Source organism: Pogona vitticeps, chromosome 7, assembly GCF_051106095.1.
Source record: "Pogona vitticeps strain Pit_001003342236 chromosome 7, PviZW2.1, whole genome shotgun sequence".
In the NCBI taxonomy this organism is placed as follows: Eukaryota; Metazoa; Chordata; class Lepidosauria; order Squamata; family Agamidae; genus Pogona; species Pogona vitticeps.
The window spans coordinates 16,560,113-16,581,991 of record NC_135789.1 but is presented as its reverse complement, the minus strand read 5'-3'; the positions used below and the strand labels follow the sequence as shown (position 1 = coordinate 16,581,991).

The following is a 21,879-nucleotide window of genomic DNA, read 5'->3' as shown; positions in this document are numbered from 1 at the left end:
TACCTTCCCTCCCTCTGAGGTCAGTAAACTGAGTTCCCAGCACACTGGAAATGGAGTGGGGCAATGTGTAACCTTCATAATTAAACTATGAGCCACCCAATAGAATGGTATACAAGCAACACACTTTGCTTTTCTCTGATGTCAGAGAACAGGGCCATAGTGATGACACGGGGCAAAGCTTGGAAATAACACATTAGTTGAACGCATGTTATTTAACACAACGGTTACTTCTGCATCGAACAGAAGGGCGCATCAACGGATGCCTTTCATACATAACTTTTTTAAAGCCGTGATTTCAACAGCGCCATTAAAAAGCAAAATACAAACGTTGTAACTTGATTCAATCTAACACATTCAATCGAATCTCTCTACTTGGGATGGTCATTCCAATGTCACAGAGACGGGGCTGCCAAGCCAGAAGGGAGAGAACGAGTCACGTGCAAACACTTCTGTCTGAGCCAGGAGTTCGGCCACAGGAGTGGTTAGATTTCTGAAGCCATTGCATGGACAAAAAAACTCAGGTTTCTTCTCCTAAAATTACTCTCCCTATCTAGACACATCAAAAAGAAGATCATTTCCCAGAGACACCGGAGGGCGGTAGGCTTGGGATTTCTGGAAATCATGGGCTCATGTCCACAGAACTTCAGAGAAATTGCCCAGCCAGACTTCTGAAGGTTTTAGCCAAAAGAAGAAAAACCACCCCTTTAAGGGAGTCTTGTAGTTTCTTTCAGCTGAGATATAAATGGCTTGTTTTTTCCCCCAGACATGGTGATGACTCAGTGGGGACTAAATTCCATGGAAGATGCAAGGCGTTATGGGTCTGTGGGGGGGGATCTCCCTGGCTATTATGTCCCATGCAGGATGCGTCTCAGGAAACCACCAGTCCCATAACACCTTGCATCTCCCATGCCACTTAGCCCCACCCAGCCACTTCCTCCATCTTCATCACATCCAAGAGAAGCCATTATTTCATATTCAAAGTGAATACAGGCATCTGAAAGTATTGGGGTATTGTTGGCTAAAGTCTGCAAACATTTTTTATGATATTCAGTCAAAATCTGGCTTCCTGTAACTTGAACCCATTCTGATGTGTCCTTCACTCTGGGAAGATCAAGAACAAATCCTGCCCCTCCTCTGTAGGACAGCCTTTCAAGTCTTTGAAGAGTACTCTCCTGTCTCCCCTCCATCCTCTTTTCTCAAGGCTAAACAGACCCAGTTCTTTCCATCTTTCATCCTTATGTAAGGCTTGGTTTCCAGCCCCTTGATTGTCGTTCTTGCCCTCCTCTGAACTTGCTCCAGTTTGTCATCATCCTTCTTCAAGTGCGGTGTCCAGAACTGTCCAGAACAGATCAGGGCTGAATATCAGGGAACTAGCCCCTCATGGAATCTGGAAACTACTTTCAATGAATTTGAAAATCACATTGGCCTTTTTTGCAGACACATCTCACCGTTGGCTCATCTTTAGCTTGCGGACTACGACAACTCAAAGATGCTTTTCACTCTGAGTATCACTGAGCCAAGTATCCCGCAGCTTGTAACTACATTTGGGTTTTTCTCTTGGTAGACAACTTTGCACTTCTCCCTGTTAAGCCCGAGCATGGCATCTGTAATGTACGGAAATTCGCACTCTCGTGCTAACACATTTAGCATTACAGAAATGTGCTGATTTAGAACATTAATTCGTTGGTAAGCTGATCCACCCACTAAGACAGGAGACGGACAGATCATTCATCTTTAAAATACCTCTTAGACTGGTGAAAGAGGAATGCAACTAGAGAACGCAACAGGAAGCGACCCAATGACAATAGTTGACATCTGAAGGTAAGGGCGAGTGTGTTGCCAGAAAGATGTGTTTCTTAGGTATGTATAAACCATGTGTTTGTTGGGTAGAAATCCTTGAATGTAAAAGCTTATCACTGCAACCCTTGAATCCTGTACCGGTCAGAATGGTGGCAAAAAGGTCGTAGCATAAGGGGTGGGGGTGGGGAGAGAGAGATGACTTTTTTCTGTACCTGAGGTAGAAAACAAAACCCACATTCCCTCAGCTGTGGAAAGTGAGCACAGCCAAGGAGTGGTGTTAAAGCCTCTCACTTTCCTGAGGTGCTGCTTGTCTACTTGCGGGGAGTTGAGGAGAATGAAAACAAAACCGCCACACGGGGGAATCTTTCGAAACGGGAAAGGCAATGCCTCCCCCTTGATGGTTTGGACTAAAAGCCAGAATGGATCCGGCCCTCCCGCAACAATCGGAGTCACCAGCCGGCCTCGAGAACCGCCCCTCCTTACCCACCGACCTGCGCCAAGCCGCTCCTTCCCTAGCGGGTCTTTGCCCTGACACTTGCCCACACCCAACCCAGAGACGGCGGACGTACCACTGTGTACGGCAATGACCGGACGGTGGTGCTGGGTGAAGCTGAGCCGAGGGGACGTGTCCTGCGGTGAAGGGCTGTTGAAAGGAGACTTGTCCATTTCTGTCTTTTTCACCGTCGGGGAGATGCCTGGGAAGAAAAGTGGAAGAATCAGCCGAACAAAGCATTATTCACCTCAGCGGTGGTCGGCAATGACTTGCCCAGCGAACAAACATTCTGGTTGTCTTGTCTTAGCCAAGGCTTGCTTTTCAGAGCTCGGCCTAACACAAAACCGCTATCGGAGTCCGGTCTCTCGCACTGGGATCCTAGAGCTATCGAATGGGCCCTGCTTTGCTTCCTTTCGGTCCCATTTCATGGCTAGGAAGCATGAGGCACCACCAAAAAAAAATTGCTGGATTCGTCAGGGAAGGGAGCTGGACGGGGCCGCCGAAAGCCACTTTGAATCTGTGGCTCGGCCGAGATCCCTCTGGGGTGGGGCCCCCCTCATGCTGTTGCATTGCCCCATCGATCAATGACTGCGAATATTGGGGGGCATCCTATCACAGCCGTTAGGGGAACAAAAGTTAGGAGGTATCTCTCCCTGGAGGCTTCTGTTCCGCGTACCCCACCAAAGCCCGGGAAAGTGACTACAAAATCCCAGCATCCCCTCCAGCCAGTCCAGATGGGACCAGTAGTCCATAAGACGTTCCTTTTTCGCAGTCTCCCAGGTGCACACCAGCGTGTGAGCGAGTAAGAGAGGGGTAGACGGAGATCATCTCCTACCCTCACATGCCGGCTTAGTGGGTTTAGGCAGGACCGCTAAAGGGTTTAGGTCTTTCTCCGGCGCTCATTTGGAAGGATTTGACAGAACATCCAGTACAAGGATTGAAATAAACCGCTTCGTGCAAAGCATCCAAACACACAGCCTCTCTCCAGGAAACAAATCGTGCACCTTCTCTCGCCACATATATGGATAATCTACTGTCTTCTGCTTTTAATAATGTGCTGTTAATGATGATAGCTGCCTTCCGTCCTCTTTTTTTAAAAGAAGACAAGTGGGGTTAAAAACATTTTAAAGCAAGAAAAGAAGAAATTTGTGGAGATACGGAGCTTGGCTGAAAATGTGCACAAATATCCACAATTTTTTTTAAAAAATCCCAGGAAGGAAGGAAGAAAAGAAGGAAGGAAGGATAGTAAATAAAGAAGAACCTACATTTTGGTATTATAGTCAACAGGCATAAAACGTTTAAAAATTTTTGCTCTTGCTCTGCAAGAATAAACTAAGCAGTATTTTCCTTCTCTAATCTTCAGTAACAGAATTAGATCAGTTCAGTACTGCTTTAATGGTCCCTGGTTCCCTCCTATGGAATTCTGGGCTTTGTAGTTTGGCAGGGGACTCAAAATCCTTCACTCTGGTGTATATCCCTGATTCCCAGCCAAAAATGAGAATATTCCAAAACCTCCCAGCATGCCATGGGACGGAGACGGGAGATTAAAGTGGAATCAATCTGACATTAGTACCCCAGGCAGATACAACCATACCCCAGAAAAGAGGAATCTATTTCTAAATCACTGATTCTGAGATAAACCACGACCAAAATCCACAAAATTTCCAAAACGAAACACAAAAAGCAAAAAGAACACCAGGCTGATTTCAAACCCTGGCCCATTTCCCCAAAGATTACCGAAACACATTAAGAATGAGTCGTTAAATGATGATCACACCAAAACACTTTTTCCCCACCTCCTGGAAAGAGGTTTAGCAACCTTGCTGATATTCACAATCACCTGGCTCAGAATACGAATTCACCCACCTTGGCAATTGGGAACATTGTAGAAAACCCTGGGCATTCCACAAGTTAAGAGGAACAAACTTAACTGGCTAGTTGGTGGTTGTGGGTCAGTTGTTCAATACCAACCACGATGGGCTAGTTTGGGAGGAACACTTCTAGCCTTGGACTCTGGTGGAGACCACGCCATCGTCTACCCATGAATCCAGGAGTGGTCTTCCTATCTTAGAAACCCCAAACCTTGTTCCTACTTCAAAAACTCTCAGATTTCCTGATAAAAAAAAAGGTGTGAAGTATTTACACTTTACTCTAGAAGCAAATCTCTACTTCTGGAGGGCTGGCCGGCCACAGCATTTGGCCACTTGTGGCCCACCAGGGTTGGTTTTTCCCCAAATCTATGGGCAAAACCATTCCATTAGAATCACTCATCATCTTAAACATCTTAAACTATGATGGCAGAAACATCAAAACTCAAAACTAGCCACCTGGTACATGGTGTTCTGAAAAATCCAAACTCCAAAAATACGTATCATCACCCCTGAGGGTGTAACTCGACCCAAGACCAAACAGAAGATGACCCAGCTCCTTCTCAGACCACAAATCCCAGCATCCTCTAAGAGGCAGCCAAGGCAGATCAAGTTGGCTCAAGCAATCGAGACAGTTGGGGACCTTCTACAGCAGCGGTTCCCACTCTTGGGTCCCCGGATATTCTTGGACTCCAACTCCCAGAAGTCCTGGCCAGCACACAGAGGGTAGTGAAGGCTTCTGGGAGTGGTAGTCCAAGAACCTCTGGGTCGCGTGACCACTTCCAGTTCACCGTGCCCACGAACTTCTTTGGACGTGCTGGGATTTGAACCGAGCTCTCCCGAGACCTCCCCTGGCGCTCTACCCATCACACCACACTTCCCTGAAGCCACGGAGGTGAATCTGAAGTCCCTCCATGAACCCTGAACCCCACCGTCCTCAGACCGGAGGCCACCTCACTTACCCCCTTCCATGTCTTCTGTCCAGTTGCGGCTGCTACTTGTGGGGGAACTCGGGGATGTATAGTATTCGCCTCCCGGGCTGGCTTCCAGATCGTCCTCTATAGACCCGGACTTATGCCGTTTACTCCTTAAACAGAGGGAGAAAGAAAAAGCATTGTTACCCTGAAAGAATGTTCAATCTCTCATTGGTCTGGGCTGTCTAGACCCGATCCGAGGATCCTTTAAGCCCTGTGAAAAGTCTCACCTCCAGCACAAGAGTGAGACGGAACAGAGCCACACTTTTCTCAGTGTGTCATCCAGTTGTCGAGAATTCGCTCAAAATTCGCACCGAACTCCACACCAAACTCGCCTCCTTCCTCATTGAGAATCTGAGCAAACCCATCCTTATCACCGACGGCAGACTTACCCGCTGGAAGACGTGCTGGGAAGCGTCCGCCTCATCCCCGTACTCGAGGGGTTCAAATCGTAGGCAAGGTGCCCCTGCAACTCGCCGAGGGAGAAATTTGGCCCTGTGCCGGTCACAACCGGTGCTGCGAGAGACACAGACAACGTAGTAAGAAAAACCAGATGTGGTGGTCGATCTCGAAAGTTTGGGGGTGGGGTACAGGGTACTGTAGGCAGTGCAGAAATAAGCCCTCACAAGTAACTAGCTTGCAGTCATTGCTCACAAATAACTAGTTTAGAATAATTGGTTGCAAGTAACTAGTTTGCAAGATAAGTAAATAATTTGTAACAATTGGTCACAAGTAACACGCTTGCAATAACTGGATGCAGATAACTAGTTGGCAATAATTAGGCACAAGTAACTGGTTTGTAACAATTGGTCACAAGTAACTAATTTGCAACAATTGGTCACAAGTAACTAGCTTGGAATAATTTGTTGCAAGTAATTAATTTGCAAGAATTAGTTATAAGTAGTTAATTTCCAACAATTGGTCACAAGTAACTAGCTTGCAATAACTGGTTGCAGGCAACTAGTTGGCAACAATTGGTCACAAGTAACTAATTTCCAACAAAAGGTCGTAAGTAACTACCTTAGATTAATTTGTTGCAAGTAGCTAGTGTGCAATAATTTGGTTACATGTAAATTTGCAGCAACTGGTTAAATGTAACTAGTTCACAACACTTAGCCACAAGTAGCCAGTTTACTTGTCATCCATATCTTTTTCCAATCATGTGGTCAAGCTAAGGGAGATCACAGTTGTAACTTAACTGGTAAGTTCCCATTGGCTAACTTAACACAAATGATGCTGAAAATTGTAGTCATAACAGTAAGATTTTTTTTTAAAAAAAATAGAATTACTGTATACTATTCTTTCAAGGAAAGATTTACCTCCCTCATCATGGGGTGTTTGATGGCAGTGAAACAGGCCATAAGCATGAAATATCAGAGTGTTTCATTTAAAACTGTGCTCCGCGTTTCTCCCCCTCTTGGATATGAGGATTTGTTCGAAAATCTTCCAACTAAATTTAGTTGGGCACATAAAATGTATGGTGTTTCTCAAACCCTGCAAATCATGTGTGCCCAACTAATTTAAGGGAGAGATGCCCCCAGGCCGCTGTTCTCTTTTCTCCCGAAGGCCACCGCTGGATGTATTTGTTTGCCCGCCAGATGCACAACGTCCCTGTGAGGGAGGCCTTCCTGAGTCAACGCAAAAGCCCCCCCCCCGACATGTGTGTCTCACTTCCCAGGAACACAAGACTTATCCTCGACTCAAAGAAACACGAGTCAGTAAAGAACCAGCGGCAGGCTACTCACTCCGGGAAACCTGGATTAGCTCGGTGACGCTGAAGACTCCCGACGTGACAAAATTCTCTTGGAAATCGGTGGCATCTATGAAAAAGAAGGTTCGAACCCATTCAAAGCCTGCTCCAAGATGAACCCTCTCCCGACCAGAAGACCCCCCTTTTTTTAGGAAACCCCCCCCCCGCCTGTGCGCTTACCCAGCGTGATGATCGGTTTACTGTCTTCTTGATCGGAAGCGATGCCCGTCCTTGGACTACTGCTTTGATCCGAATCTTTAAAAGAAAGAGAAGCAGGATACAAGTTCCAGATTTGCTCAGAAGGCGAACACACACTGCCCTCTATTTGCTCACTCGCGTGTGATTCTTTCCCCCCCCCCACAGGAACTTAGGAAATTACTTTAAAAAACGGTGATGCTCAAACTACAGTAAGTTAAACATGGCGCGTTTGTGGTGCACGGTGTCAAGTCGCAACGGCTTTAAGGCAGCTCATTTAGAGAGTCAATCCATCTCAGATTAGGACTTCCTCTTTTCCTGCTCCCTTCAACTTTTCCTAACCTTATTGTCTTCTCCCAGGAATCTCATCTTCCAAAACACAGTAGCGGTACGGGAATAAAGATTAATATTGCAGTACAGTAGTTTCTATGGACGGAAAAGAGCAGATACGGATTAAATGGTTTTCAATGCATTCCTATGGGAAATGCAGATTCAACATAAGAACTTTTCAACTTGAGAACCACCTTCCAATACGGATTAAGTTCTTAAGTAGAGACCCCACTGTACCACCAATATCTTCCCAGACCACTATCCTTAGTCATGTGTTTTGATATTACTATCTTTCGATCTCGCTATCGTTTGAAATATCAAAAGATGGCTGTCTTACACCACTGCTAAAACCTGGGGGTGAAAAACGCCTGTCTTTACAAACCCAATGGTGATACTGTGCTGCAATATATTTCCTGCCTTCTGATGACCCAGAAGCCACAGTTAAGAGCTGAGTTTCATGGTGGGTTATGCCAGAACAGGTTGCCAGAATCTGGAAATGAGGAGGGTGAAGATAAGAACACCGGCCATGATCCAGGGTGTGATTTACTCTGCATCACTCAAGGGAAGACAGAAGGTGCAAGCAAGCTCCTGTTAAGGCACGCACTTGATCACACCCTAAAGGGTGATTTTAAACGGGAGAGATTTCCCTGAAAGTCACCCATCTGTCTGACGGGGAATCATTCTAACCCGGCCCCCAAAACGGGAGAAGGCCGAAAGCTGGACCCAAAATGTGGGCCTCTGAGCAAGCTAATTTCTCTGTGCATCGTGTGATTGACAGGAAACAGATCACACTGGATCGTTCCCAAAGAGGCCCAATCCGTAACCTCTTTTCTTGCACGACTTCCCCCTAATTCAACCTGCAAGTGGTTCAAAAATACAACATCTGGGAGGCTTCGCTTGGAATGAACCTAAATTTGAAGGTGAAAGATATCACTCCCTCTACTTTGCCGAGACACTCATTTCTTACTCCGTATCAATGCACGGAAACCGTCTCATCATCATGAGAAGGACACAGCAGTCTTTGATAGACACTATCTGTTTGACTCCCTCTTTGATTCCATTCTTTATAAAGCAAAGGGGAACTCTGTACGGGCTCAGGAACGTTAAACCCAGTGTCGTTCTACACACGCGTTGTACACATTATCGAGCCACTTCCGAGGCGACGGTGACCAGGATAAGATTTCCGGGGCATGTGAGATGTTCAAGGACGGTTTTCCCACCTCCCAGTGACTTTCCATGGCCAAGCTGGGATTCGAACCTGGGTCCTGACCCTACCCTTCCCCTGCTCCCCAACTCTTCTATTATCTTTTTCTGGGAGGAAAAAGAGAGAGAGAGAGCATGACCTCCACTGCCTAGTTGAAGAAGCAGGAGGTTTGAGGGATGAACTGACTCGAGGGCTTTCCAATGGCAGCCTCTCCGCAGCATATCTCCATCGCTCCACGGAAGTGCCACGGGGCCGGGCCACGGGGAGGGAGCCGAGGAAACGCCACTGCAGCAGAGCCTCGTTCCTCTTCCATCCTCTCCCCCTCCCTGCCTTTTCCTCCTCATCAGGAACCCAACTCACGCCTCCTCGCGCCGGCTACAGCCCCCGAGAACTCCTCGTTCTCCGTTTTCCATCTTATCTAAAAATAATCAGGCTCGTTGGGCAGTCAGAGGCAGACGCTGAGCTCAGCACTATCTGGATTAGACAGCCCCCTGCTCTCTCTCTCTCGCTTCCCCCAACCCTCTACAGTTTCCACACCAACACACACACACACACAAACTCACTTTCCAATGCAGCAACCTTTGGCTTCAATCCACACGTCCCTGGATATCATTGATGGAGCTTCTCTTTTTTCTCTCTCTCTCTCTTCTCCCTCTAAGTGGCTTTCTAAAACTACGGAGGCGAGTGCGAGTTTTCCCGCAAGGGCCACGGGGTCCGTCTGCTGCAGAACAAAGCTACGAAAGGGCCCTGTAAGCAGGTGGCCAAGTTTTTATCTGACCCAAGGGAGAAGGTCCATATTCTCATCCCAATCGCTCAGGGGTTGAAATCTCTGGCTGTGGAGCCAGAGGTTGGGAGTTCAATTCCTCCACTGGGCCTCCTGGACAGAAGCTAGGCTTGGTTATCTATATCAGGGGTCCCCAGTCCCCGGCCGGATACTGGACCATGGCCTTGGCAGGACCAGGCCGCGGAAACAGATCTCCTCTCCTCCGCACACACGCACCCCCACGGATGCCCCCCAAACATACATGCATGGATGCCCGCATGCCCCACCCATGCATGCATGGATGCTTGCAAATCCCCCACCCGCATGCTAAACCGGTCCGTGGTGCGAAAAAGGTTGGGGACCATTGATCTATACAGTCCCTTCCAGCCCTGCCATTCTAAGATTATTATAAAACTGCTGGACAGCTTGGGGGTTGAGGTGTCTGGCTGTGGAGCCAGAGTTTGGGAGTTTGAATCCCCCACGGTGCCTCCTGGGGGAGAAAAGTCAGCCTAGGGCCAGCTGCACAGTCCCAAAGTAAGTTAAAGGGGGAACCACTTTCTGAGTACTCTCTACCTGGAAAATCCTGGGGGAAAAAAACACTCACCCTAAGTCAGAATTGACTTGATGACTCATGATGATGATAATTAATGCATGTGTGTGCATTAGCAGAGAAAAGAGAGATGCTCCAATCTATTATATTTATTTATATGCTGCTTTTCCCTGGAGGCAAAAATGAGGTAACTGAGGCTGTTCTGCTTTGGGCACCTCACGGGGAAGGCGCATTCTCTGGAAAAAGAATACGAAGGCGGAAGGCAGCAGGGAAAGAGGGAAACAAAATATGAGATGGACTGACGCCCTAAAGGAAGCCACGAGCTTTGAGTCTACAAGTACTGAGAAGGGTAGCAGAGGACATTTCAGAGATCGCTTATTCAGGTGGTGGCCATAAATGTGTGTGTGTGTGTCTTGATGGCACATGAAAAGAACTATCCCCAATGTCTAAACCCAAAGAATCCTTAAGATGCAGCCACAGATGTTAAAGTGGTTATCGTGGTGGCAGAGCTGCTCGAAGCAAACAGGCTTTGAGAGCCTAAGAGAGAAAACCCGTAGAGCAGCGCTGCATAAGTAAATTGTCCAGATAGGGAATGAACAAGAGGGGCATCCAGGCACATCGTACCTTGACCACAAACACTTCCTCGGGTCGAATCTCAAGGCCACTGTCTGGCCACAGACCTCTTGGCATGGACTTGGGATTACCACCGCCCAGGAAGTGCTTTCGGGATGGAAGAGGGTTAAGAACAACGAGCTCATTTGTGCAAACGGCATTTGTGAGCCCGAACGAGCGGAGTCACGGCTAATCAACATGAAGATCGTTGCCGAGGGGAGAAAAAGATGGGCGGAGGAGCTATGAACCGAAAACAGCCAGCCTCTCTGTTTTTAATTTTTTTTTTTTCACTTCTTCGCTTCCATCCTGGCCCGCCATTGCCTCTCTCCGTCACAGCCCGCACTTGGCCTCCGAACCTGGGCCTGCGCCAAACTCTGGCTTGGCCAAAAATTTTCCCCTCCAAGCTCCCTGCCACCACCTCTCTCCTGCCTCCGTCTCCTCCCGCCCCCCCCCTCGAACATGTCTCCCCATGCCGCCCTCGCCCGCCCGCCCGCCCCCTTTCCGCCTCCTCGGCTTTTTTGGCATTTCACTCCCCGGCCTCTGGCCAACGTTGCGTGGGGGCGGATCCGGGCTGGGGAAGGCACCTCCGAAAAGACCCATGGCCACCCAGTCCAAATGCAAGAGGTTTTCCAAGCCCACCGCACAAGGCAGTCTGTTCCTCCCTTCCAAATTTCTTTTTTTCTCTCTTTTTTTTAGCAATGGAGCCCTGGATCGGGGAAAAGTTTTCTGGAGCCCTTTCCCTTCTGGCCCCGTGCAAAATCGTGCGTATCCATGCAGGCTGACACTCAGACTCAAGCCGTACAGAATGTTTTCAGAGCGCCGGAGTGCTTAAGGAGGGCTCGGGAGCCTCTTCCATTAACGTCTTGGGGCGGCCATTTTGTGCGTGCTTTCCCCCCTTGCTCTCTTTGGCTGCCGGATTTCCCTGCGCAGCCATTTTGTGCCAGATTCGGAAACCACCACCCCCCGGGAGAGAAGCAACCACATTTAAGGCTTGGCGGGAGACCCGGAGATCGGATACCCCTTTGGGTCCCTGCTGCCTTCGCCATGCACACAACAGACTACTCTAAATCCAGCTCCGGACAAAATAACTATCTGCATGCAACGGCCAAACCGGAGGAACCGAGTCTCGTCCCTCTGCCCTCCCCCAAAATGTTTTTTTTTAAATCAGTTCTCCATTAGCACACACCAAAAAAAGGAACAAGGAAAAGGCAGAGGAACAGAGTGACCACATCTGGCCCGGGGTGGTGGAGGGAGAGTCAGAGTTAAACCTCTCTCCACCCCCCTGGATTCAATACCATCTTCTTCTCATATCTTGTTAATCTTTCGATTAATTTTTAAAAACTGGGATGAGGAAGAAAGTAAAAAACAATGGCAGGGTTTGTGATGGAGAAGGAAAGAACACAAAGTTCGCGAGTTGTTTATTTTGGAAGCAAGTTTTGGCTCCTGCTACGATCAACGTGGCCCCCTCCAAAAAAATAAATTTGCTCCAGGCCTCCAAACATTCCCCGGAGGCTCCTCCTGTCCCAATGGTTCATTGACACCCACCACCGCTGCTTCTTGCGCGGCTCCAAAACCCCCGGCCGTTCCCCCCCCCACTCCACTCCGCCGGCAACCATTTTGAAAAAGGGAGATAGCCTGTCCGACTGGACTCTTTTTCTCCCTCCAGAAAAAGGTTTACTCTTCCGCTCTTTCCACTCTCGGAAGGCTTTGGGAGGTAGAAAGAAAATTATGAATTCCTCCAGCGACCCGAGAGAAAACGGGCACCAGAGCCAAGGCGAGGAATCGGTGCCAAGACCGATTCCTCGCCTTGGCGAGGAGTGGTGGAGGAGAGCGGGTGCAGTGGCCTTTCTGCCCATCCCTCTCTTTCGATCCTCGTCCTTTTTTTCATTTCCAAACATGGCCGCCAGGTCCGGGCAAAGAGGAAGGAGCTGCCAAGAGTGTCTTCAAAATACGGGCAGGAACGGCTCCAAGCCCAGACAGAATGAAGAGGGCGGGGGGGGGGACACACAACTATTAATTTAAAATATTTCTAACCTACTTTTGTCCCTTTAAAAAAAAGACCCAAGGCAGCTTAGATCTTTAAGAAACCATTTTTAAAAAAACCTTTAAAAAAGTGTCTAGAAAGATTAAAAAGAGACACAAACAAAAATTATTACACTTAAAAAAGGGGTAAACAAAGGCAAGACTGAAAACACATTCCAAGTAGTAAGATAGAACAATATGTTTTAAAAATTCACTCAAGCAAGCTATCATTGAAGGAAATTTTTGCTAAAGAGAAAGGACTCCTGGCAGATGGACGGCAAAGATGGGGCCAGGCTGGCCCCCAGTGGGAGGGAGTTCCACAGTCTGGGAGCTGCCGCCGAGGAGGCCTAGTCTTATGTCCCCCCACTAAGTGTGCCTGTGAGGCTGATGGGACTGAGAAAAAGGCCTCCCCTGATGATCTTAACACTCTGGCAGGCTCATCAAGAGACATGTGGTTCCTCAAGACAGAAGGGATGAAAAGGGAAGTTCACGGTTGCCTACCAAACACAGTTAGGTACGGGTGGAGAATTTAGTCACAATTCCACCTGATTCTGGAGCCGTTTGCAAACATGTAATAATACCCAGCCTGAGCTTTTCTGGAAGTTACAGTGGGACCTCGACTTACGAACGTCCCTATCTACGAACATTTCGACTTACGAACAGCTCTGTTTGCAAAAATTGGCATCGACTTGCGAACGGAGCCTCGACCTACGAACGAAAAAAGGCAGGGGAAAAGGGCTCGAAATTAGAATTTCCCGCCCTTTCCCCCTGCCTTTTTGCCTTCGGAGATCTCCAAGGGTTTCCCCCCGATGTCGGGGGGGGGGGAGAGAAAGCCCTTTGAGACCTCCGGAGGCAAAAAGGCAGGGGAGAGGGGCAGGAAATTAGAATTTCCAGCCTTTTCCCCCTGCCTTTTTGCCTTTTTTCTTCCCTTAGAACACATTGATTGGTTTTCAATGCATTCCTATGGGAAATGGTGCTTCGACTTAAGAACGTTTTGACTTAAGAACACAGTCCCAATACAGATTAAGTTCTTAAATCGAGGTACTACTGTACTAGCTACTGAATTCTATCAAAAAAATGTAGCCAACAAACGTTTGGACAGAATCTTGAGGCTGGTGCAATGGAGAGTTGTTTGGAATCCAGATCAGGGCGAAGTATCAAAGGGAAATGCCATCATCTCAGAACCAACAGGGGCAGAATGAGAAGGGAACCCAATAGATGATCAAGTCCAGCCTGTCCGCGAGTCCCAGCGGGGGATTCAAACCCCCAGCTTCTGGCTCCGAAGCCGGAGATATAAACTCCTGAGCTACCCAGCCGTCATGAAGACCACAGAGAACAATGTGTAGTTTATTTCGCAAGAGAGCACAAGATGATACAAACTCAAGGCCAGAAAGCTCCTCCACCAAAAGGACATGTCACCAAATGGTTACAGCCCCATCTCTGGATCGGTGCAGAAGGTTGTGTCTGTAGAAATGGTGCCCCCCCCCCCAAAAAATCGAGAAGCCGGCACCATCTTGGGTTTTACAAACAAGTCAACGGGAGACCGTCCCAACCCATCTGGACTTGAGGCAAAGAGGAAGATCGGGCAAACACCCATCATCCCTGTTTCTAGGCCCAACAGTCCTGGAAACAGTCTCAGATCGCCTTTCTCACCCCTGAGACATGGTGTGCCACCAGGTCTCAGGTTCGAATCCTAAAAAAATCTTGGCCAACGTGGCTCAGTAACCTCACTTCCTAGGGACGATGGGAGTTGCAGTCAGGGGAACACCCGGTTCGGTGACACATCTTGGAAGCCTATCAGGGATGCTGGCAAGCGTCTGGGCCCCGAGTCCCAAGTTCGAGTCTTTGGTCCCAAGTCTGAGTCCTTATTAAAAAGAGAGGGGTGTGTGCATTGTGAGTTGTGAGTTGAGCCCAATTCATCATGGGTGTGTGTGGGTGTAAACCCGAGTATGCATCGGTTCACCAGTGCATCCCGCGACTGGAGTCTGGAGCCCCCTAAAGCTCGGAAGCCTTTATGGCTGGAAAATCCGAACCTTCTTTCGTTCTCTGTTTTGAAAGCCTATGTCCTTTTACTCTCCTTCGATCTGATACCGAAGCTGCATGATGGGACTCCCTGTTTTGTTTTGTTTTCCTTCCCTTCCAATTCTTTTCCAAGTTTGGAAAGAAACCAGCCCTTCTCAGGCTCTGAAACGTGGCCTGGCCCAAATGAACGGGGCGAAAGCGGGTTAAGCGCAGCTTAAGAGACGTCGTGTGGAAGGGGCTATGGAACAGGGTCTGAACACCCTGAGCCAAAAAAAAAAAAACCATACACAAAACCCCGATAAAAACCAACAATATTCCCTTTTGTAAAAATTGGAAATGGAGGAAGCAGAAGGGGGGGAAGGGTGAAATCAACATCACATCTGCTCAACCTGAATCGAAGCCGCTAACCAACCCTCTTGAATAGAAAACCCATCCTTTTGCTGCAGATGGAAAATAAATAAATACCGCCTTCACCACTAAAATGGCCCGGTGTTTCAAGGCGGCTACCTCCCCATCTCTCTCCCTGCCTGTAATCATCTGGACATCTCTTCTTCGGCAGTGGCTCTTTATGCGAAATTGCAGTCTGACAAGATCAGCCGGGTCACACACAGCCCACCGTGTTTGAAAAAACAAAACACAAAAAAACAAAAACAAAATCAAAGTAAGTTGCTAGTCCTCGTGATCAGTAGATTTCAGGATTCGCAGACACCCACGTGCATGCAATGAATATTTTAGCGAAAGCTCAGATTCTACTCCTGATTAACATTTCTGTTAGCACAACTAAGATTTAGTTGCCAATTGATGACAAAGCGCTGGTTGTGTTCCCAAAGGTGTGTCTCATAATACAATCAGGTTCATGTCCAGGAACGCAACCAGCGCTTCATTAGCGATCAGCAATTGGCCATCAAGAGTTAAGCAATATTCTTCACACATGTGCAAATCGGCAAGAGGATTCTGGCCAGCGGCTTGCTGAAAATTAAATTTGCTTCCCACTTCCCTTAAGTTTTCGTTTACGGGCAGGAGAAACCAGACTGGATCATAAACATATATTCGTTCTGCTGCTCAGGCTGCAAATTAATTTCGCAGAGACGAAATTGCAAATTAACTTCACAGGGGAAATGAGTTACATTCGTAACTTTAGCAAAGACATTTATGTTCCGGGACGAATTTTAAGTTTAGTTCTTGTGTCCTTTAGCAACAGAACTTGTGAATGGAACTAAAAATTTGGCTGTGCACTGGAGAAAAAATTAAGTATAATAAATACAACACAAGCTCAGCTGGGCTTTCGGGTTTCTGCTTCTGCCGTGGCACACCGTTTCTGGTGGCGGGTCTGGAAATGGATTCCCAAGCACTCTGCACATGCTCGGAGGAGGCTGCTTCGCAAACACCCAGAGTCTCGGTGCAAGGAGGAGAGGAAAAAAGGAGAGGGAGAAAGGGAGATCTGTGGAGATCTGTGTGCAGGCTCACACACCCCGTCATCCGAGCCCGAAGCTCAGCAAAGAAAGGCTGGATGGGTGCCACGTCTAATTTTTGGAACGGCTGCAGTGGTTGGGCTTTGGCTGGAGGAAAGAGGAATCTGTACTCATGGCCAAGGAGAGCTCTTTGTACCTTGGCCGGCTGCCCGAGCAAATTACGGTAAGCGGGCACCGGTTACCATCAACAGCAGCTGGGGGAGGTCTGTGGTGGACCGTGTGGGGGGGGGAGTGGAAAGAACAGGGAGAGGAAAAGGAAAAACTGAAATAAAACTGGAGAGGAGAAAAGGAAGGAAGGAAGGGAGACAAGATTCGGGGGGGGGGGGAATTGATTCCTTGATTTAAGGTACAAGAAGTGGAAAACAGAGACAGCCGACCCCCTCCCTGGACATAAGAAGAGTTTTGAAAAGGAACTCAGTAGAAGTAGTCTTCTACTAAACTGGGCCACTGGTCCCCTCTGGACCGAGTTGGCAAGAATTTGCGGGGAGTTGTTTCGCTCGTTTATCCGACCGCACAAGGGCTTAATAATCCTATAGGTTATTAACACCATGTGACAACCTAAAAGGAAGCAGTGAATGGCACCCTATTAACAAGTCACTGCTTGCATTCCTGGCCACGTGCTAAGTCCAGGAACGGGCGTGTGGTGAGGAATGCAAGCAGCGACATTCAACGCCTAGTATATTCTGTACCCCAGATTTGAACGGACTGGTACGTTCTGCATCCCCTCCAGAGCGAATCAGGCTGTTCTGCCGGGATCAATCAAGATCTGGTACAAATTGGCCTGGATGAGAGTGAGACCCATTGGCTTCCGAATTTGGCAAATTTAAAATAAAGCCTCTAGTCGATGATGCACCTGAAACCCAGACCAGCAGTGACGTTAAGATACAGAAAGCCAAGAACCACTAGGACGGTGAGATTAAAATGACGCAGAGGTGAATATATTTAAATAGGGATGAACTCAAAACTGGAAGATTGATGGATTGGGTAATATTTTTATCCCACCTTTCTTTTTAAAAAGAACCCAACTGTCCTTGTAAAATAATTAGCTCGGTGGTTCCCAAAGTTTTTCGACTCCTGGCTCTTTTGATTTATTTGGACATTGACCATGGCTCCCCTGATAAGCTAAGATTCTAAGTGTATGATCATAACACACAAGACAAGATAGTTTCAGATAATCATGCGCTGTCAGATCAATTCTGATTTTTGTTAACCCTTTCCAGGGTTTTCTAAGTAGAGAATACAGTGGTGCCTCGCTTAACGAGCGCACCGTATAATGTCAAATCCGCATAGCGATCCCTTTTTCAGGATCGCTAATGCGGAGGCATACCGACGGTTGCAATGGGCAAAACTCGCGTTTCGCTTACGGATCGTCGCTTTGCGATGCCCGCGGATCAGCTGTTAGGCGGTTCCAAAATGGCCACCAGAAGCCCCAAAATGGCCGCGCACAGCGTTTTCGCGCCCTCCCCCTGCCGCTATGGAGGAAACTCCGCTGAACGGTAAGTTTAGGGCCCATTGGAACGCATTAAATGATGTTTAATGCGTTCCAATGGGTTTTTACGTTCCGTTTAGCGATGTTTTCACATAGCGAGGGTTAATCCGGAACGGATTAACCTCGCTATGCGAGGCACCACTGTACTCCAAAAGTGTTTCCCCCTTTACCTTCTTCTGGGACGGTGCAGCTGGCCCAAGGCTACCCGGGGCTGGCTCTTCTGCCCCGGGAGGCATCGTGGGGCAGAGACCTCAACCTCTGAGTCAACGGGGCTAAAGAGAACAGCTAGCAAAATTCTGGAATGCACCCCTTCTAACTTCAGTGAGGATGGTTTAAAGGCTTCTTTCATGTAAGATAACAAGTGGAGACACAGAAGAGGTGGAAAAAATCAGGAGCACAGAGATCTGTGCGCCACGGAGAGAAAGACTCAACTTAAGCTGCTCGGGCGCCTCCCCAGACATAAACCTCACACGGGACAGCACAAAAAATTTTAAAAAAACCAAAAAAAGGCTTCCCTTGTATAATCGGCTCTTATATAATAAAACTCAAGGAAACAATTTGTTCCTACCACAAATCCCGGCTGAACTTGTCAGAGTCGGTCCGACCTCACAGCTCCCAGAGGACTCAGGGAAAAAAAAATGAGGGGAGCCGAGAGGGAGAGGTGTCGGGACGGCTTGGACGCAGAGGTGGCCAACTTTCCCCACCGCCTCTGCTCCAGCGCTTTTTTGTGGAAAGGCAGGCGGGGGCAGGCGAGACGGGCAAAGAGGGCCCCCTCTCCAGATATCTTTCTGGCCCCATGATGGCCACCGCCAGGATTTGCCGGCGGCCCCCACATGGCCCCAATTGCCCCCCTCCCATGTTTCTGAAATTTGACAACCACAACTGCAGAAATGAAATTTACGATTTTTGAGCCAAACTGGAGGTCCAGAAGAAACCATTCTCTTTGAAACGGAGGCACAGTAGCCATACTGAGATACTTTCCCAAGATGGGCTTCCTCTTAAAACGTTTGAAAACACTGGTATTTCTGATTTTTTTAAAAGTCCATGCAGCTAGTCTGCAGCTGTCATAGTTTAGCTACACTAATATGAGTGTTGGGGTCTCTTCTCTCGGGGTGTGATTTTCAAATTTACTGGACTACAAATCCCGTAATTCTCCATTCTGGGATATCAACCGGACTTACACATATCTTACAAATATCTAAATGTGGCTCGCCTGGGAGGCAAGGCCTAACCCGTAAGACTTTTGACACCTAGCTAGGCCTAGCTCCACCCTGACTTCCTGTTCCTGCCCCAGAGCCAGCTGGGAGATTTGTTTCTGGGCAGGAAGCTAGGCCGAGCTCGGCCTAGCCTTAACCTCAGAGCCTTCAGATTTAGGATATCCTCCCAAAGGCATGACACTGAGGCATTTGTAAGATACTGTAAGGGAGGCAGAACTCCCAGAAAGCAGAATTATGGGATGTGTAGTCTGGAAAATCTGAAAACCCCATCCCCACCATGCACATCTAAATGGGGAAAAATTTTTAAAAACTCCTGTCTAGAATGACAGAAAATATCTCACAGTCAAAGAGCAAACAATTGAGTTTCTCCTTGAAGACAAGGAATAGTTCATATTTTGACACAGAAATAAGCAGATATATTCTCTCGAGAAGGATCAAGATCTTAGAGGTTGAACTATATGTTAACTATCATTGAACCTCTTCCAGATTTAGGACCTGGCAGTTGTATGAATTCTCTACAGCCACAGGACTTCAAAGACTGCGCAGATACTGATGGGAATGCTATAACGGCAAATTGTCTGCGCTGTACAAGGCGTTGCAAAAAACTGAGCAGATAGCAACGGGAACGCTGTAGCGCTAAATCATCTACACTGTACAAGGCGTTGCAAAAAACCCGAGCAGATAGCGACTGGAACGCTGTAGCGCTAAATCACCTGCTCTGTACAAAGCTGCACAGATACTGACAGTAACGCTATAGCGCTAAATCGTCTGCGCTGTACATGGTATTGCAAAAAAACTGAGCAGATAGCGATGGGAATGCTGTAGCGCTAAATCGTCTGCGCTGTACAAGGTATTGCAAAAAACCGTGCAGATAGCGATGGGAATGCTGTAGCGTTAAATCGCCTCCATTGTACAGGATATCGGACTAGTTCGCCTTCCTGGAACCTTTCTTTCATTCAATGGCTGTCCAGGGCAAAATTGTCTTTTGGAAAGCATCTTGCATCTGAATGGCCACCCAGCCCGAATGCGATGGGAAAGGGTGGGTGGTAATTCTGAGAGCGATCCGAGAGCTGAAATCTGTTCCTTCCCACAAAAAGCCTCTGGAGAGCCAGTTTGACAGCAGGTACTCCTAGCCACCACGGTCTTCCCCAACCAGGCAAGAGGCAAGGGTAAACGTTGCTTAAATTCTGCACAGCCGTTTGTGACTTGGCATGGGGGGGATTCAACAACGCAGGCGATCCATTGCGTTGGCGTTCAAAAGGAGGCAGAACTAGCCCTGGTAGGTGGCCTAAGTCAGGAAATGATGCTTTGGACTCTGCCGGAGAGTCTGCTTGGGGGGGTGTGTGCCAGAGTTTTGGAAAACCCATCAGAGGCCCTATCAGAGGGAAGCTGGGATAGAGCGCAACAGCGTCCTTGAGCCAGTGGACACGGCAGAGCAGGAAGGGAGGGGGGCTGGAGTGACTGGCTCCAGCAGAGTGGGGAAGGGCACAGCCGAGCCAGGCAGACAGCCCCGGCTTGTGCCTTTAAGCGCCACAGACGTCCTTGGTTGACCCCGGCCAAGAGATGGGAGCAACCACAGAAGCCTACCCATAGGCGGGCCTGACCCACATTCCTGGTCTGGGCGAGGGAGCTAAGCAGGAAGGGAGATGCAGGAAGTTAAGCTGAAAGGGGAGGAAGGGGGGGAAGGAGAGGGGGAGAGACGGAGACAAACCCTCTGAAAAGTCAGCAAAAGAGAAGCTTCGGAAGGCAGAAAACAACCCCTCGATATGCACCGTCCTGTTCATGAATTTGGGGGTGTCACTTTGGGGGACAATATTAAACGGCTTCCGATTCACATCCTCTCTTTTCTTCGCAGTCTTCCTCTTCCTTTTAATTTTAATTTTTTTAAAAAAAAATCTCAAGTTCGCCACCCCGAATTCAGGAAACCAATGGGCAAATTTTGGAAAGGGACTTTTCCAAAACAAAAACACACACAAACCACACCCAATCCTCAGCCATGGGATACGTGGAGATTTCCGACCCTTTGATTTTGAAGCACGACACACAAATTCTTCTGATACCTTTTGCAGCCGAAGGCTGGAATTCGAACCCAGGACTTTGGCCTTCTTATGCAACAGGGGAACCCCGTCAGCTTGAGCAATGTGCAAAATTTTGATGGAAGGCAATTCCTTCTCTTTTTTTAAAAAAATAATCAGAAGTGCATTTCCTTCGCCTCCAACTGTTATGAAGATGGTTGAATTTTCATGTCTAGGTCCATTTCCCTTGTAGCGCCGTTCCGTCTACAGCGTGAGAAGGATCGGGCATTCAGATGCAGGTTCAGCCTCCCCCTCCCCAAGCTGCAAAGCTACCCGACGGTGCCACAAAAGGCTTTTCCAGCCCAGCGGCTGGCACCGTCCCTCAATGCCAAGGGACCACCTGGCGCTCCCTCGCCATCCCATTCTTCCGTTCCCCCAAAAGGAGACCAGACAGACTGTCCTCCTCTCTTGTCACACCACCCCGTTTCTCCTCTTTGGGTTTTTTCTCCCCCCCCCCGGCTTTGGGGCCCCGTGCCACCTGCCGGCCATCTGTCCCAAGCTGGCAGTGCCATCTGCTTCACCCCATCCGCTGGCGCAGCGGGACCAACGCCCGAGCAGCAGCTGCTGCCGGGCTTTCCTCGGCTGGGCCAGGGGTCGGGGCACTCCAAACGGGCCGCCGTCTGTCTGCATCTCTCTGAAAGGGGTGGGCATCGAAGGATGCCAACGAGGTGGGATGGGGTGGCCGCCAATTATTCCCTTTCAAGCTCGCATGCGTTCACCAGCCCATTTTCAGTCTCGGGAAGGGAGGAGGGAAACAGACGCTCACACACACATGAGGAGGAGGGCCCACACAGAGAGGAGATCTTTGTTTTAGAGTTGGCCACAGAGCTTCTTCACGCCCCATCGTGTGGCAGCTGGGCATTCTGGGTTGCCCCAGTTATGGAGCTGAAATGGGGCCCCCTCTTCCTCTCTTTCCTCTTTTAAGAAAGCACTGCTAAAAAATAAAATCTAAAGGATGTTCTCTCCTCACTCTCACAGACAGAGGGACAGCTGATGATGGATGGATGGATGGATGGATGGATGGATGGATGGATGGATGGATG

The 21,879-nt window shown here is 48.5% G+C and overlaps 1 protein-coding gene across 5 annotated transcripts in view; it reads right to left on the bottom strand.

Moving 5' to 3' along the window:
- Positions 1-21,879, bottom strand: part of NFIC (nuclear factor I C) — an 80,855-nt gene that overhangs the window by 24,565 nt on the left and 34,411 nt on the right. For all 5 annotated transcript variants that reach the window (XM_078378849.1, XM_078378848.1, XM_072978124.2 and 2 more), the window contains exons 3-7: positions 7,066-7,140; positions 6,881-6,955; positions 5,528-5,651; positions 5,124-5,248; positions 2,370-2,495 (exon numbers count right to left, since the gene is read on the bottom strand). In XM_078378849.1, coding sequence (XP_078234975.1) covers positions 2,370-2,495; positions 5,124-5,248; positions 5,528-5,651; positions 6,881-6,955; positions 7,066-7,140 — 525 coding nt within the window. The remainder of the gene's footprint in view (positions 1-2,369; positions 2,496-5,123; positions 5,249-5,527; positions 5,652-6,880; positions 6,956-7,065; positions 7,141-21,879) is intronic.